At 47.5% G+C, this 17,179-nt stretch overlaps 1 protein-coding gene across 1 annotated transcript in view; it reads left to right on the top strand.

Annotated features, from left to right (window-relative positions):
• Nucleotides 1–17,179, top strand: part of LOC143973607 (histo-blood group ABO system transferase-like) — a 354,850-nt gene that overhangs the window by 147,211 nt on the left and 190,460 nt on the right. The window contains exon 4 of the mRNA XM_077474459.1: nt 9,042–9,104. Within this exon, the coding sequence (XP_077330585.1) occupies nt 9,042–9,104 (63 nt within the window). The remainder of the gene's footprint in view (nt 1–9,041; nt 9,105–17,179) is intronic.

Raw genomic sequence — 17,179 nt, forward strand, 5'->3', positions numbered from 1 at the left:
CTTTCTACCTAAGGTGGTTTCGGGATTCCATTTGAATCAAGATGTAATCCTACCATCCTTTTTTCCGGACCCACAGTCCGCAGAAGAAGAATCTTTGCACACTTTGGATATGGTTAGGGCAATTGGTATCTATCTTCAAGCAACTGCTCAGATAAGGAAAACTGATTGCTTATTTATTTTGCCGGAAGGCCCTAGGAAGGGCCAGACTGCATCAAAGTCCACTCTCTCTCGAGGTGGATTAGACAGATTATTTCTCAGGCCTATAGTGTTAAAGGGAAAATCCCTCCTTTTCGAGTGAAAGCGCACTCTACTAGGGCTGTAAGTGCTTCTTGGGCAGTGCATCGCCAGGCCTCCCTGGCTCAGATCTGTAAGGCTGCAACTTGGTCATCAGTCCACACATTCACCAGATTCTATCAGGTGGATGTCAGAGGGCAAGAGGATATCGCCTTTGGGCGCAGTGTACTACAGGCTGAAGTTTAGGTCCTCCGGTCCATGGCGGTCTATAATTATGATCTGTGTCTCCCTCCCCTCAATCTGAGCATTGCTTTGGGACATCCCACTATGTAATGAGCTCCTGTGTCCCATGATGTATGATCAAGAAAATAGGATTTTTATATACAGCTTACCTGTAAAATCCTTTTCTTGAGAGTACATTACGGTACACAGGGCTCCCGCCCCTCTTGGGTTTTACGTGATTTCCTATTGCTTTGCTACAAAACTGAGGTGCCTCCCATATGGGAGGGGTTATATAGGGGAGGAATTCTCCTTAATTGGGGTTAACCAGTGTCCAATCACCAGAGGTGCCTATATAACCCACTATGTAATGAGCTCCTGTGTCCCGTGATGTATGATCAAGAAGAAAAAAAAAATTTCATTTTTTTTTCTGATTTTTTTTTCAAATTTTTTATGTATATTTTTTTCAGGGTGGCCCTCCACTTTAAAAGGCACAGCAGCTTATTGCAATTTTTTTTTAACCAAAAATATGTAGAAGAATGCATATCGGCCTAAACCAAGGAAAAAAACATGTTTCTATATATATTTTTTGGAGGTATTTATTATAGCAAAAAGTAAAAAATAATGCTTTTTGTTCAAAATTGCTGCTCTTTTTTTGTTTATAGCGCAAAAAATAAACGGGCAGTGAAGCCGCAAGGCTTCACTGCCTGTTTCCCTTAGCCAAAATGGCGGCGCCGGGACCCGAGATGGCTCAGCCTCGGGTGGCCGACATCACGGGCGCCCTGGACAGGTACGTGTGCTTATTAAAAGTCAGCAGCTACAGTGTTTGCAGCTGCTGACTTTTACATTTTTTTTTTAAGGACATTTTCCCGCACAGTATTTATTAAGTAATTTTTAATGAAGATATTTTTAAGATACAAAATCAATCTATATGACACAGTCTATACATGTGAAACTTATTCACGGAGACAAGTGATCATACAAAATAGTTACATACAAAAAACAAATATTTACATGAAATTTAAATATCGATCGCTTCACATGAACACCTTGATAATTAATGGAAACGGCGTAATACCTTGGACTTAATATCACCATTATCACTTCTTGTAGAATCAATAACCTTTTGATAATTGACAATTAAACAGAACGTCTGTATTTCACACGTCCAACCTTTACTATACTGCAGGTAAGTAAGTAAGTGGTTAACAATGTGAAATAAATTGGACGTTTGTTTGTCAATAAAATTGGCAACTTTTCCAAAAGAAATTTATAATGAAAAATTTAATTTAGAGAAAAATCTAAAAGGCGGTTATTGATTCGGGAGAACGATTTTCAATAAAAGAATATTCAATACATCAATATTTAAGAGAACATAGAAGATATAATCAACATGGCATATTTACCCATTTCAAAATGGCTCTTTGTGTGGATTGCTGGTTCCCAGGATGTAAGATGGCAGTTTAGGAATTTGATGAATGTTAAAATATGTTTTAATGCATGGTGCATGAGTGTCAGGCTGTCTGGGGTCTCCCAGGGTCCCCCTCAGGGTGTGTCCCTAAGCTCTCTCTCCCATGATCATCTTTTGTGCTTCTTAACCACTTGCCGACCAGCGCACGCCGATGTACGTCGGCAGAATGGCACGGGCAGGCAAATGGGCGTACCTGTACGTCCCTTTAAATTTGCCGCCCTGTCATCAGGAGCGCGCCGCCGGCAGCGCACTCCTGCGCTGGTCGGGACCCCAGTGAGTCCGGTCGCGGGACCCGCGGACTCGATCGCCGCGGGCATACCCGTGATCCTCTCACGGAGTGGCCGAATGAAGAAATGCTGTTGTAAACAGCATTTCTCCATTCTGCCTAGCAACTAGTGACGCTGATCTCTGCTCCATGTGATTGGAGCAGAGATCAGTGTTCACTAAATGAAAGCCCAACCCCCCCACAGTTAGTAACACACCCCTAGGAACACTTAACCCCTACACTGCCACCCACTGGTTAACCCTTTTACTGCCAGTGTCATTTACACAGGAATCACTGCATTTATATAGCAGTGATTACTGTATAAATGACAATGGTCCCAAAAATGTGTCAAAAATGTCCGTTGTGTCTGGCACAATGTCGCAGTCACAATAAAAATCGCTGATCGCCGCCATTACTAGTAAAAAAAAAATAATAATAATAAATTATTAATAAAAATGCCATAAAACTATCCCTATTTTGTAAACGCTACAACTTTTGCGCAAAGCAATCAATAATCGCTTATTGCAATTTTTTTTTACCAAAAATATGTAGAAGATTACGTATCGGCCTAAACTGAGGAAAAAACTTTTTTTTATATATTTTTGGGGGATATTTATTATAAGAAAAAGTAAAAAATAATGCGTTTTTTTCAAAATTGTCGCTCTATTTTTGTTTATAGCGCAAAAAATAAAAACCGCAGAGGTGATCAAATACCACCAAAAGAAAGCTCTATTTGTGGGAAAAAAAGGACGTCAATTTTGTTTGGGAACCACGTCGCGCGACCGCGCAATTGTCAGTTAAAGCTACGCAGTGCCGAATCGCAAAAAGTGGTCTGGTCTTTGACCAGCAAAATGGTCCAGTCTGTAAGTGGTTAAATATCCTCTTAAACAATAAGATCATAATATTATACTAAGTTCTGCCCAAAAGGTATGTGTTCCCTCCTCATTGGCAACATGTAATCCCAGGAGTCTAATGATTTTAAGGTAATAGCACCTTCAACCACCAGGTGTCTCACATGTGTTTGGTGTTTTATCTCTTTAAGTTAATAAATTTTTTTTTATTTTTGTAATATGCATTCGTTTTTATATATGTTCTAACGAATATATCTCTAGTGTTCAGGAATGAAAGTAAACAATATAATAGAAAATACGCTTAACATAATTTGAATAATCCCCATTGTATACAATGGTTATATATATATGTATATCAATGTATATCTATTAAATCTAGTCCATTTAGAAAGGACATAGGTTAAATATATCAATCAAAGTCACATAAAATTATTATCTATATGGATACATGTATAATTCGGGTATCCAGTCAATATTTGTTTATCTAGACATAGGTTAAATTCTTATACAGTTATAATCACGATTATATGTTTTTCATAATACTAATTCGTTGCTAAAACACTTCTTTCATATATATTTTCTTTATGACAAAGTTCTTTAGATCATTAGATAGTAAAATTATAATATCTCTTTTATGACCTACAAACATCACATATAATTTGAATGACTTATATTCAACGTATGAGTACTTTTAAAATATGTCTGACTTGCATATCCCTCTAAGCCCTTGTACACACGGTCGGAGATTCCGACGGAATGTGTCCGATCGGACCATTTTGGCGGATATTCCGACTGTGTGTGGTCTACATCGGACTGTTTCCATCGGAGTATCCGACCGACCAAGTTTTCCAACTTGTTGGTAAAATTTTCAGACAAAATGCTCCGATCGGACATACTCCGATCATGTGTAGAGAATTCCAAACGGACAAAGTGCCACACACGCTCAGATCAAATTCCTACACCAAAGCTATTGGCTACTAGCGTGAACGTAGTCCCGTCGTAACGAAATAATGTCATCACGTCGGATTTTCCGACAACTTTGTCCGACCGTGTGTATGAAACAGTTTCGGACAAAATCCGTTGGACAAAATCCGTCTCAGACAAAATCCGACGGATTTGGTTGTCGGAATCTCCGACCGTGTGCACAAGGGCTTACGCCATGTTTTGAGATGGACTTTGAGCAGTCCAATAAATGTTTACCAGTGTCCACCAGTCCCTGAAAATTCACACAATAGGTTTTGTTGGACAAGGTGTCAGCTATTGAATTTTGTCTTCATGGTTGTATATTGTCCAAATAGTCTTCACTTGAGCACAATGGGGTTTTTTAGTTAAGGGTTATTTTCATGTGATCATTCCCTATGCAAGTTTGGTCTTCTCAATCTAACCAACAAAATAAGTACACATCTTTTTGTTTGGTGACAAAAGCTACCATTGTTCCAGTCTCTTGTTTCAACACAGGGTTTGTAAAAGTTACAGATAACTAATCCCCTGCACATTTAGAAAAACAAAAAGTGTGAGATCAAGTATTTTGTTTTAAAGGTCTCCAAAAGGGCAACAGTTCAATAATATCAAAATTATAGTCCAGCCACTTTTTGAGGCCTATTGAAATCTCTCATCTCTGCCAGTGAATATTAAATGTAATTCTTCATGAATTCACAACAAAGCAGATATTGATTGGTTCACACAAAAGTTATAGCGTCTACAAAATAGGGGATAGTTTTATGGCATTTTCTTATTTATTTTTCTTTTTTATTATTAATGGCGGCAATTTGCGATTTTTATCAGGATTGCTACATTATGGTGGACACATCGGACATTTTTTAAACTATTTTGGGACCATTATACAGCGATCAGTGCTATAAAAATGTATTGATTACTGTGTAAATGACACTGGCAGTGAAGGGGTTAACCGCTAAGGTGCGATGAAGGGGTCAAGTGTGTCCTAAGGAGTGATTCTAACTGTGGGGGGAGGGGCTACAACAAACATGACAGCGATCACTGCTCTCGATGCCAGAGAGCAGTTGTCAAGGTTATGCAATAGAGTTGGTCTGCTTACCTGTTTCCATGTGTTCATCTCTAGAGACCAGCCGACCTTCACCTGACTGCTTTTGTAATCCATCCTCTGGCATGACTCCACCCTAGCTCCTATCAGAGAACTCTATATTAACCTGTGCACTGCAAGCCAACCCTGCTGATCAACCATTGTGTATTCCTTTGTGTGTTTAGCTTCCTGTTACCTGCCGTATGCGCTTCTGTTGTTCCGTTTCCGACTTTGGCGTGTCCTTGACTCTCCCTGTTTGCCTGTGATCTTGACCTATTGGCATGTCCCTGACTATTCCTGTCTGCTTGTGGCCCCGACTTTGGCTTTATCCCTCACTATCCTTATCCTCCTGTTGCCTAATGTGGGTGTGAGCTGGAGGACCCTGGGGGTCGCGACCTCGAGCCAGTTGCAGCCAAGTCCATCCTCACCACTAGAGGTGCTGGTGAACACCTGCTGGCTCTTAGACTCCGCGCCCCAGGGAATCTTACGCTCCAACCCCAGTAGGATCTGTCTCCCGTCTGCAGCAGTCAGCCGTAGGGTCCACAACCTTGCTGTGCACTCCTGATCCCTACGCTGTTCATCTGTCACCTCGCCTCAAGGTGACCTGACAGTTTGATCAGCCATGGACCCAGCTGATGTGCCGCTATCCGCAGATGATCCATTGCAGGGCTTAGTTCGCAGACTTGAGACCCAAGAATTGCATCAGACCCAGGTGATGCGATTCCTTCAAGATCTGGCTTCCCGCTTCGAGCAGCTACAGGCTCCCTTGGAAACCCCGAACCTGCAGCCTCAAGTACAGTCAGCAACTGCACCTATCGCACCAGTCACATCCACTCATTCATTATTACTGCTAGCTCCGTCCCGTTTCTCTGGGGACTCCAAGGCTTACAGGGGCTTCCTCAGCCAATGCACAATTCATTTTGAACTTCAGCCCCAAAACTTCCTGTCCGATCGGGCAAAAGTAGCATATATTATATCCCTCCTGTCCGGCGAGGCGCTAGCTTGGGCTGCCCCTCTGTGGGAACTGAATGATCCAGTAGTTTCTAGCCTGTCTGCTTTCTTGAAACTTTTTTGGAATATCTTCGAGGAACTGGGTCGTGTCTCCTCAGCGGCTAGCGCTCTTTTACGTCTCCGTCAAGAGTCCGCTTCTGTGGGACAGTATGCTCTTCAGTTCCGTATTCCCACAGCTGAATTGAGCTGGAATAATGAGGCCCTAGTTGCAACCCTTTTACATGGCCTCTCTGATAGAGTGAAGGATGAATTAGCAGGAAGATCCCTTCCTGCTGATCTGGACAGTGTCATCACCTTGTGTAACCAGATCGATATTCGCTTTCAGGAGAGGGCCCTGGAAAAAAGACGCCAGCACTCCCCGTTCTTTAGGCAGCCCGAGCTCCCAGTCCCTTCTCTTCGAACCGAGGAGTGTCCCCTGCCTGCTGAGGAACCTATACAGTTGGGCCGGACAAAGTTATCTCCCGAAGAACGCGCTAGGCGCAGAACTCTAGGCTTATGCCTCTATTGTGGGGCCAAATGTCATTTCCGTGACACTTGTTCTCTTTGTCCGGAAAAACGCTCAGGGCTAATCCATCTGGAAGGTGGAGTATTAGACTCTGAAATATCACCTTCACCTTCTCGTCTTTTCCTTTCTGTGTTGCTTCATGTCGGTGCTTCCTCTTGTTCGGTCTCAGCACATCTGGATTCCGGAGCCACTGCCAATTTCATGGATTGGAAAACTGCATCCTCCATGAGACTTACCCTTTTGCCCCTTACAACGCCATTGGTGGTCTTGGCGATTGATGGCACTGTTCTCCCAGGGGGCCCTATCCGCTTCCAGACTCTTCCTGTTAAGATGTCAGTAGGGACACTCCACCAGGAGTGGATATCCTTCTTTGTCTTACCTAAGGCTTCATCTCCTATCATATTAGGTCTTCCTTGGTTACGGCTCCATTCTCCACACATTGACTGGTCTGCTGGACAGATCCTGGCTTGGGGTCCCTCCTGTTCCTCTTCCTGCCTACTCAAGGGTACCCCAAAAGAGAAACTTCCTGTTACCACCATCCCAGTATCTTCTGTTCTTCCCGCTGTATATAGCGATCTCTGGGATGCGTGCTGCAATAGTCGGACTGATGCACTCTCTAGGCCATGTGGTACTCTGGATGAGGGGCCCACCTATGAACCTGAGTCGATCATTCACTCCAGTTTGCATAACCATTTACCTTTGCCTGTCCCTAATCTTCCTTGGACGCACAGCCAGGCTAACTTGTCTGCCCTGAGGAGAGGTCTTGGATCACTGCATCTGAGGTCTTTGCTCCTAGTCTGTTGGGGAGGTTCCATCTGGAGTTTCCCTTTAAGCCTGGACCCAGACGGGGGAGGGGGAGGCATCGTAAGAGGGAGGGTACTGTCATGGTTATGCAATAGAGTTGGTCTGCTTACCTGTTTCCATGTGTTCATCTCTAGAGACCAGCCGACCCTCACCTGACTGCTTTTGTATTCCATCCTCTGGCATGACTCCACCCTAGCTCCTATCAGAGAACTCTGTATTAACCTGTGCACTGCAGGCCAACCCTGCTGATCAACCATTGTGTATTCCTTTGTGTGTTTAGCTTCCTGTTACCTGCCGTATGCGCTTCTGTTGTTCCGTTTCCGACTTTGGCGTGTCCTTGAGTCTCCCTGTTTGCCTGTGATCTTGACCTATTGGCATGTCCCTGACTATTCCTTTCTGCTTGTGGCCCGACCTTGGCTTTATCCCTCACTATCCCTATCCTCCTGTTGCCTACTGTGGGTGTGAGCTGAGGGACCCTGGGGGTCGCGACCTGGAGCCAGTTGCAGCCAAGTCCATCCTCACCACTAGAGGCACTGGTGAACACCTGCTGGCTCTTAGACTCCGCGCCCCAGGGAATCTTACGCTCCAACCCCATTGGGATCTGTCTCCCGTCCGCAGCAGTCAGCTGTAGGGTCCACAACCTTGCGGTGCACTCCTGATCCCTACAGTGTGCATCTGTCACCTCGCCTCAAGGTGACCTGACAGCTGTGATCTCTGTTCTGTCACTAGGCAGAACAGGGAAATGCCTTGGTTGCAAAAGCATCTCCCCGTTCTACCTCTCCACGACACGATCGCAGGCACCCAGTGGACATAGAGCCCGTGGGACTTGCGGTAATGATCAATGTGGCGGTGCACGCTCCGACATCGCTGCTTCTTAAAGGTGACGTACATGTACACCCTTTTGCCCACCAGCACCATTCTGCTGATGTATTGCGCTGGTCGGGAAGTGGTTAATAGATGGAAAGTTGAAAAAAATTACTGAAGATTCACTTTAAAGTAGTAATAAACCTACAAGCAGACATTTATTATATCATAGCTTACCTATTCTTAGATATGATGGCCGTCTCTTCTATTTTCACCTTGTGATCCTGTCAGTAAGTCTGTTTCAATTGCAAGCCGTCCTGCAGATGTAGCAGTTAGAGGGTTGAGGCAAAGCATTTTCCGCTGACAGGGGTGCTTACAATGATCAGCTTTTATTTATGTAAAACCTTTGGTTTGGTTTCAATTTCTGCTAGTACCTCTAACACTACCCCCAGACTGACAATGCTGCTGTTCAAAGGTGAAAAAAAGTTGTGTATACTTACCTTTTTTAGTCTGCTCTGGACCTGTCAAGTGATCTGCAGCTCTGGCTCCCCTGTGTCAGTGTGTTGCGGCTGCAGGTGAGAGGACAACGACTGGGACATTAGAGTCCATGGATGATGTCACAGCTTCTACAATTTCCAGCCATTTTTGAGCACCTCCTCCTCACGAACACATGGGATCATATGACCAGACTAAAAATAGGCAGGATAGGAGGCAGGAACACTTTTAACACTAGTTAGCTGGATTTGTTCTTTAATTTGACTTTTTCAGATCCACTTTAATATGTTTGGGTTTGCACTTTGTCAAAAGGTAACAATGTATCTGCATTCTCTACACAGACCCAGTAATGTAAATGATGATGTCTCCCCACTGGACCTATTAACTGACTTGGCTATTGGAAGGTAAGGTTTAATGGACTGGGATATAACTAAAATCTTGTCATACATACATACATCTTTGTTTCTTCTTAATAATTAGTGTGATGTGGCATTATAACCCTTTTTGTACCCTCAGGATCCACTGGCTCCACCTGGTGGGGAAAAACAATACCCCACACAACTGGATACTTAACCAGAAATACTGTTTACTGTAAAATATTTCAACAGGTAATTGAAAGGAATGTAGATTGTCTAGAGGTCGTTAACCCTTCAATTATCTCTGGTAAGATGTGACGATCAATCCCCCACAGGCCTGTGAGATTATCCCATTGAGACAATGACACAAAACAACAAAGTCTCTCCGAGCAAATCTAATCTTTATTCTTTGGTGTGAATATTTAAAGGGGGCTTTCAGAAAGTACCGCCCTTTGAACATATCATACAAATTATCCAATCATATACAAGTAGAATCTATGACAAAAGTGAAACTAGTGATTCCTCAAAATAATGTGCTTTCCAAGAAACGAAAATACTAAACAAGATAACAGTAACATGAGAAACGAAACTAGATTAGCAAAACTTGAGCATATCTATTCATGAAGTGGATGTTAGAGAGACACAAAATAGAAACCAAATTTCTTAAAGAATGAAAGCGGTTAAGCTAAATATCCCTTCAATCCCCTCTTAAATCATATAAGATGATCTCTACATTCTGTGTTGTGTTTTAATACTTCTTTGGGATTGTGGCATTGATTGCCTGATGACTCTTCATGTATGTCATGTAGGATAGAACCTTATCATCAGGAGATTGAAGGCGTGCAATTATACAAGTGCAACACTTAAAGCAGAGGTAAAGAATCAGAGCAGGGATAAATATCATAACAAGGACAATGTCTTTTACCCATGAGAATATACCTCAAAGCCCAAATCCTGCATTGGCAAATGGGCTCCATGTTTGAGCAATGTCCCTAGCTTCCTGCTGGAGCTGGCCTCTAGGGGATGTCCCCTTTTATCATCCCCTACCACTCCCATGACATGTACCAAGGATGCAAGGTAACACCACCCCTTAACATGGAGGGGCACCCAAGGATAACATACTTTCCTACAAGATACATAGATACTTTGTCCCAGTGCAAAAGGTCTCTTAGCGACAATCTCATGAGTGTACTTGTCCTGTGTCGCGATTATAAATTGGTGCAATATTTCACCTACATTATCAGAGAAAGAAGAAAAGTTATGCAAAGTACGGTTTAGCCCTGGGTCAGATACTTGAAACAGTGAGCAGGCAGGGGCAGAGACTCTGGATTTGCGCATGGAGATATTAAATATTGACCTGCTGCAGAAAGAGGGGTTAGTCTGTGTCTCATTCCCTAAATTAAAACACCAATCAGGGTAATGACTTCTACCTGCTATTGGAAAGGTAACGACAATGTTGTTTATGTACAGAGTGGATATGTTAGTCAAGAATACAGGAGGAGTCTCGTTGAGAAAAGAGGAAATATTTAAAGGTACAGCCAAAAGGGGAATTCAGGCAGTGCTAGGATGTAATTTGCTACATATCCAACATTCATACCCTGATTTTTTTCGAGCATAAGCATACTTAAATTTTAACAAAAGCATCTTATCAGTAAAACTATCTCCAATCTCTCTCTTTATTCTAACTTGTGTCACTGTAACGTTCTCTTATGTGTGTGTGTGTGTGTTCTCACAGATACTTTTAATTGCACCCAAATCTTCAGGGTGTTAGATACAGTTAGTGATGATCCAGGTGGGTAGGAACACTGTCAGAGAGATCAGGATCAGGAGGCAAAATGCCTTGCCAGAAGTCTGTGGTGAAATAAGCGAGGTCATCTTCTCTGGCCGGACTTGCTTTCAAAGGAACTCCTCCTTCATCTGCTTGGACTTCTGCTTGAGGGCCTCCTTTATCCAAGATCTCCTTCCTGCTCTTGGGGCTTTGGGCAACCTTTTTCACTCTGTTGGCATGGATCCAGGACTGGCAATTTTCCACTAGGATGGCTGTTGTAGTCACTGCAACCACTGTGATAGGCGGTCCAAAGGGATACTCTTGCTTCTTACTTCTGTTCAGCTATTGGACCACCACGGTGTCTCCCACCTTGAAGGGGTGAGTAGCTTCCTGTGAAGAAAAAGGAGAGGTGCGAGCAACATTTCTCCCAACTGTATCTAATGTTTCAACCAATTTCCTTACATATTCTTCCTGTATTAAGTCTAAATCTCCCTTTTCTATCATTAAATGTGTTCTGGCCCATGGGGTGGGGAAAGGTAGACCCATCAAGACTGCAAAAGGTGAATACCCTGTTGTATTGGAAGGGGTCAATCTTATTTCTGCCAGGACTGCTGGGAGGACCTTCTTCCAGTTGGCAAAGGTTGCTCCTGTGGCCTTTCTTATTTTGGCTTTTAATTGTTCTGTTCATTCCTTCTATTATCCCTGAACGTTGAGGGTGGTAGGGAATGTGAAACTTCCATTCTATCTTGAGAGTTTTTACCAAGTCCTGGCAGACCCTTGATACAAATGTAGGTCCATTGTCTGAGTTTATATGAAGTGGGCATCCCCATCAAGGAATGATTTCCTGAATGAGAATCCTCACTACTGTTTGTGTATCTTCTTGTGGTTACAAAAAGTTCAACTCATCTTGAGAACATGTTCACAATTACCAAAAGATATTCCTGTATTTTGCCTAATTTGGGCATGTGTGTGAAGTCAATCTGCAAATGTGTAAAAGGAGTTGTTGGATATATCAGGTGTTCATGTTTGGCCTTGTGTGAGTTGTTTTGGGTTGTTCCTGATACATGTGATGCATATTGATACATAATCTTTAACCCTCCAGGAAAGTTCTGGAAAATCTTTCTCCAGTAGTTTACAAGTGGCTTTCCAACCTCTGTGACCTATTCCATGGTACTGGGAAATAAAAAGTGATGCACTAGCTACTGGTATACATGGTTTCCCCTCTTTGCAGAGAAGTCCAGTTTTTAGATCTTTCTGCATACCTTTTTTTGTCCCAATCTCTGAGATCAGCTTCTTCTGCACATCCCTGCAAATCTGAAAGAACCTGATCAAAAAAGGGCAATTCTGGGGCTAGCATGGGCATTTGGATCTGTGCATTTTGTAAAATAGCAGCTTGTTTAGCAGCTAAATCAGCTAGAGCATTTCCCTTGGCTATCTGTTGGCCTGTGTGTGCTCTACAGTGCTGTGAAAGTGAGGCCCGGAGTGGATGGACTAGGAGGGAAGTAATGGAGGGCCGGGCATGACAGGGATGTTTAAGGGAACTAAAGGGTTAAGCTGCAAGGGGATTAGCCTTAGGGGGAGGAGCTGGTGGTGAGTGTGGGGACAGGGGAGGAGCCCTATAAGAGGTGGAGTGGGTGGAGCAAAGTCCAGTTCGACGGAGGGGACAGAGAGAGGAGGCAGTTTTTTCACTGCTCCTCTGGAAGATGGCGGCCGACGAGACCATGCTGGCGGGCCTGCGGCGGCCAGCGGAAGAGCGCGGACCGGAGTGGCTGTGGGAGCAGCGAGGAGGCCTGGCGGGGACATCGGGACCGGACCTGAGGAGGGGTGAGCACTTGCAATGCGCGCGGAGGTCACGGCCTCCAGCCGAACGGACGCAGGGGGACTCAGGGGGCCCGGAGCGGCCTTCACGCCGCGGATCGGGGGGGGGGGCGGGGCGGGTGAGTCACGCGGCCGGTGTGCGGCTTAAGAGCCAGTGGGGGGGGGGGCGGGGGGGGATGCTGCAGCAGGACACAGGGTGGGGTGAGGGATGGCTGCTCAGGCTGGCTCTCACAGGGATTCAGCGGCCCGGAGCAGGGGGACAGCCAGTAAGCCTGGGCAGGTTCGTGGTCCGCCTGCAGGCTGCTCCACCCGGATGGGTGTGAGGAGCGCCCGAGGGTCCACCGTCCCAGGGGCTGGCAGGGTTGGCTCACTTCGCCAGGCTGTCACGGAGGAATCAGCCGGGGGCGCAGACTCACCTATGCGGGTGGCGGATTCGGCTTCCGGGGTCTCTTCCCCCGGGGGGCTTGCACCCCCGCCACCAGGGGTCCAGGAGGACCAGTCCGAGGGGGAGATGTCGGATGAAGAGAAGTTACCCGTTCCAGGGGGAGATGTCGCCGGTCCGGCTGTGAGGAGCGTTCCGGGTCAGCCAGATGAGTCCCCTGATGCGTTGTTATGTCTAATGCATTGCATGGTTCGTTGGAGGGTGGTGCGGGCGGGCGCGGGGGGGCCAGTGACGCCTGGGGTTTGGGACACGGGGTGGCGGGGGTTCCTGCGGCGGCGGTGCCAGGTGGTGCGGGTGTGGAATCGGCGGGACAGAGGCGGTTGCGGGCCTTGGCGGGGCGTTTTGACCGGGGGGCAGGCCTAGCCGTCGTTGGCGACCCTATGGGTGGCTCCCCCGGCGGGGGGCCTCGGGGTGGCCTCTGATACCCCGGGGTTTACGGCGCCGGTGGCACCTTTGGTGCCGTCTCCAGAGGGGGGGCGGGGCATCGGGGGTTAATGCGGGCAAACAAGATTCGGTGGCGCGGTCGGACATGGTTCGGTTGGCCGACGCGGCGCGGTGTGCGGGGTATGTATGCTTCGAGGGGCCGCTGGGGGAAGCGGCGGTATCGGCTGATACCGCGCACTTTTCCAATTGGCGCCAGGCGCTTGCCATTTTGGCTGGCGTCGTTGGGGGGAAGAGCCCCGAGCATTGCTTGGCGCTTTTTCTGTTATATGGAGGCGATCGGGGAGGCCCGTCGGGTTTATGGGGGTGGCGTGGCTCCGGTACGATGAGCAGTTCCGGCAGCACAAGGCGGTGCGGTCGGAATTGCGCTGGGACCATGAGGACATCAGCCTCTGGATGAGGCTTATGTCGTTGGCGGGGGCCCCCATCTCAGTTTCTTCGGGGGGGGGCCAGGAGTGCGCTTACCTTGGGGCTGCCGGCCGGAACAAAGTGGGGGGGTTTGCTGGCAGTACACCGTGGGGGCCTGCAAGTTCGGGGGAGCGTGCACGTTCAAGCACGGGTGTTCCGGTTGCGGCGGGACTCACATGTGGTCCCGGTGCTGCCGGAAGGGGAAGCGAGTCGGGGATGCTGCGCCGGAGGGGGAGGACGCCGGTGATGCTGGCAAGGATGCCCCCCCTTTTCTAAGTTGGTATCCGGACGGGGCGGCGGCGCGTTTGCTGGTGGCGGGGTTTCGGGATGGCTTCAGGATTCCGTGTTCGCTGCCTGAGGTGCCGCGGGTTGCGGAAAACTTGTAGTCCACATTGGAACATCCGTGGGTGGCGGATGACAAGCTGCGGAAGGAGGTGGCGTGGGGGCGCATGGGGGGGCGTTTGGGGTTAAGCCGTGGCCCGACTTGGTGGTTTCCCCATTGGGGGTGGTCCTCAAGAAGGAGCCAGGGCAGTTTCGGCTTATTCCTCACCTGTCTTTTTCCTATCGGGGGCTCCGTGCGTGATTTCAGTGTCCCTGAGGTGTGCACGGTGTCCTACGCTTCGTTTGACGCTGCGGTACGGTGGGTGCGGCGTTAGGGCCGGGGGGCGCTGATGGCCGAGACCGATGTGGAATCGGCGTTCCGGCTGCTTCCGGTTCATCCGGATAGCTTTCGGCTGTTGGGGTGCCACTGGCGTGACAAGTATTTAGTGGCTATGTGCCTATCGATGGGTTGCTCGACCTCGTGTGCGTACTGTGCGACGTTTAGCTCCTTTTTGGAATGGGTGGTGAGGGACGCTTCGGGTCTGGAGTCAGTTGTCCACTATTTGGATGACTCCCTATGTGTGGGCCCGCCTGCCTCCGCTGTGTGGTTCCCTGGGCGGACGATAAGAGGGAGGGCCCGACGTCGGAACTGAGTTTCCTGGGGATCGTGATCGACTCCCGGGGGATGGAGTGCCGGCTGCCGGAGGACGAGTTGGTGGAGCTGCAGCGGGTAGTTAAGGATATTCGGGGCCGGCGCAAGGTACAGTTGTGGATGTTACAGTCGCTCTTGGGTCAGCTGCACTTCGCATGCAGGGTCATTCCCGTGGGGAGGATTTTCTGCCGGCGGCTGTCGGCAGCTACGGCGGGCATTAGCGTGCCCACCCATTTTGTGCGGTTGGGGAGGGAGCACCGGGTGGATTTGCGGGTTTGGCACGGGTTTTTTGGGCTCATACAATGGGAGGGCCAGGTGGATGGCGGGCCCGGTCGGCAATTTTGACTTGGCTTTGGTCATGGACGCGGCCGGTTATACGGGGTACGGGGCGTTTTTCAGGGGCAAGTGGTGCGCGGAGCCGTGGCCGGAGGCTTGGAGAACGGCGGGGTTTTTGGGCAATCTGGTTCTGTTGGAACGGTTTCCAGTGGTGTTGGCTTTGGAACTGTGGGGGGAGGAGTGTAGGAATCTGAAGTTGCGCATTCATTGCGACATCATGGGGGTTGTGCAGGTGGTGAACCGGGTGTCGGCTTCATCCCCTCCAGTGATACGGTTGATGCGGCAGTTGGTCCTTCGTTGGTTACAGCTGAATGTTTTTGCTTACGCTGTGTACATACCGGGTGTGGAACACGAGTGGGCTGACTCGTTTGCAGTGGGACAGGTTCAGGGAGCTGGCTCCGGGCGCGGAAGCGGAAGGGGCCCGTAGCCCGGAGTGGATTTGGGGGGTTGCCATTGGAGTCGCCGCCGGATGGATCCGGCAGTCTGTGAGTGCGCCCACCTGGGCGGCCTATTCCAAGGTTGGTCTGCAAGGTCAGGTCTGGTTCGGGAGGCTGGGGTACGTGATCGAGGCTCTGATTGGCGGTTGTGGTGCTTTATTTTGTGGCCCGGAATATGGAACGGGGGGTGTCGGTTTCTGCGCCCGGTCGGAATATGGCGGTTTTGACGTTTTTGTTTAAGCTGTTGCGGGTGGCAACACGGGACGAGGGATACGCGGAGGCAGGTTACGTTTGCCATCTTGCAGGCGATCTGTGCTCAGCTGGAGCGGGTGTGCTCTCTGGAATGTGGGACGCGGCTGTTCACAGCGGCGTTTTCTTTGGCCGTCTATGGGTAAGGGAGTCACCCTTTTGGGCTGTGGCGGTTGTGTCTGGTGGTCTTTGACGGTTGGCGGTAAATCAGAAGTCATCTGATATGGGGTGGGGGGCCCATTGCTAGGATGGGTCCCTCCGGTGTATTCCTGAACGTTGGAGGGAATACCGTTATGGTTGTCACTGCGGAGGTTGTCTCCGAGCGGTCACAGCTGGAGGCCTGGAAAAGTTACAAGTGGGTACCGCAGTGATTGGTTGGTTGGTAAAGTTGGTTGGTAAAGTTATGGGTCACCGTCAGAGATCACCAGACCGGGCATGTTAGCTATATGCTATTCGTTACCAGTTGTGTGGTTATGGTTATATGGATATGGTTATATTTATGGTTATATTTATACTGTTTGGTTATTTATATATAGATATAGATATATTTATATATATTTTGATTGGAGTATTTGAGTATCATAATAAAGGCTGTTATGGCCATTTTACTCCAAAGCAAGGTGTGGTCTCTTACTTTACGGGTTGATAATGGGATGGAGGTTGGAGTGGAATGGGTAACAGGTAAAAAAGGGACCTTTAGACTACCCTGGTCAAGATAAATCATACCTGGGTGATGTGTCTTGGTGAATGAGGTTTATGCAATCATGTTGTGGCACAACCTCATCCTGTTCTCGTTTTAATCCTAAAGGTTATTTAAGATTGGTGCTAGTCCTGCAGTGGAAGAAGCATATTTGATGTTCAGTTTTGGATTAGACAGCACGATCACCTCATAGATGCTCAACCTCTGAGCAGACATGTGCTGTGTATGTACATTTTCAACAGGATTGATACATTGTGGGCAGGGCCGGACTGGAAATAAAATCCAGCCCTGGAAAAAATTTCATACCAGCCCCACAGCATTATTATACCAGTGCAACAGCATAACGTCATTATTTTATGTTCATAAAAGGGAAAACAACACATTTTAAAGCACATTTGAAGAGTGTATTCTATATAGATAAGACAGATATGAAATCACATAGGGATTTATATGTACGTATGTACAAATTCCAGTTAAAAGTGGTCAATCATCAAGGGGGACCCAGGAACTCAGAACATGGGGGGGGGGGGGGAGACCACCTTCTGCAGAAA

This window comes from Lithobates pipiens, unplaced genomic scaffold, assembly GCF_037356315.1.
Source record: "Lithobates pipiens isolate NorthernLeopardFrog02 unplaced genomic scaffold, aLitPip1_a1.2 Scaffold_85, whole genome shotgun sequence".
In the NCBI taxonomy this organism is placed as follows: Eukaryota; Metazoa; Chordata; class Amphibia; order Anura; family Ranidae; genus Lithobates; species Lithobates pipiens.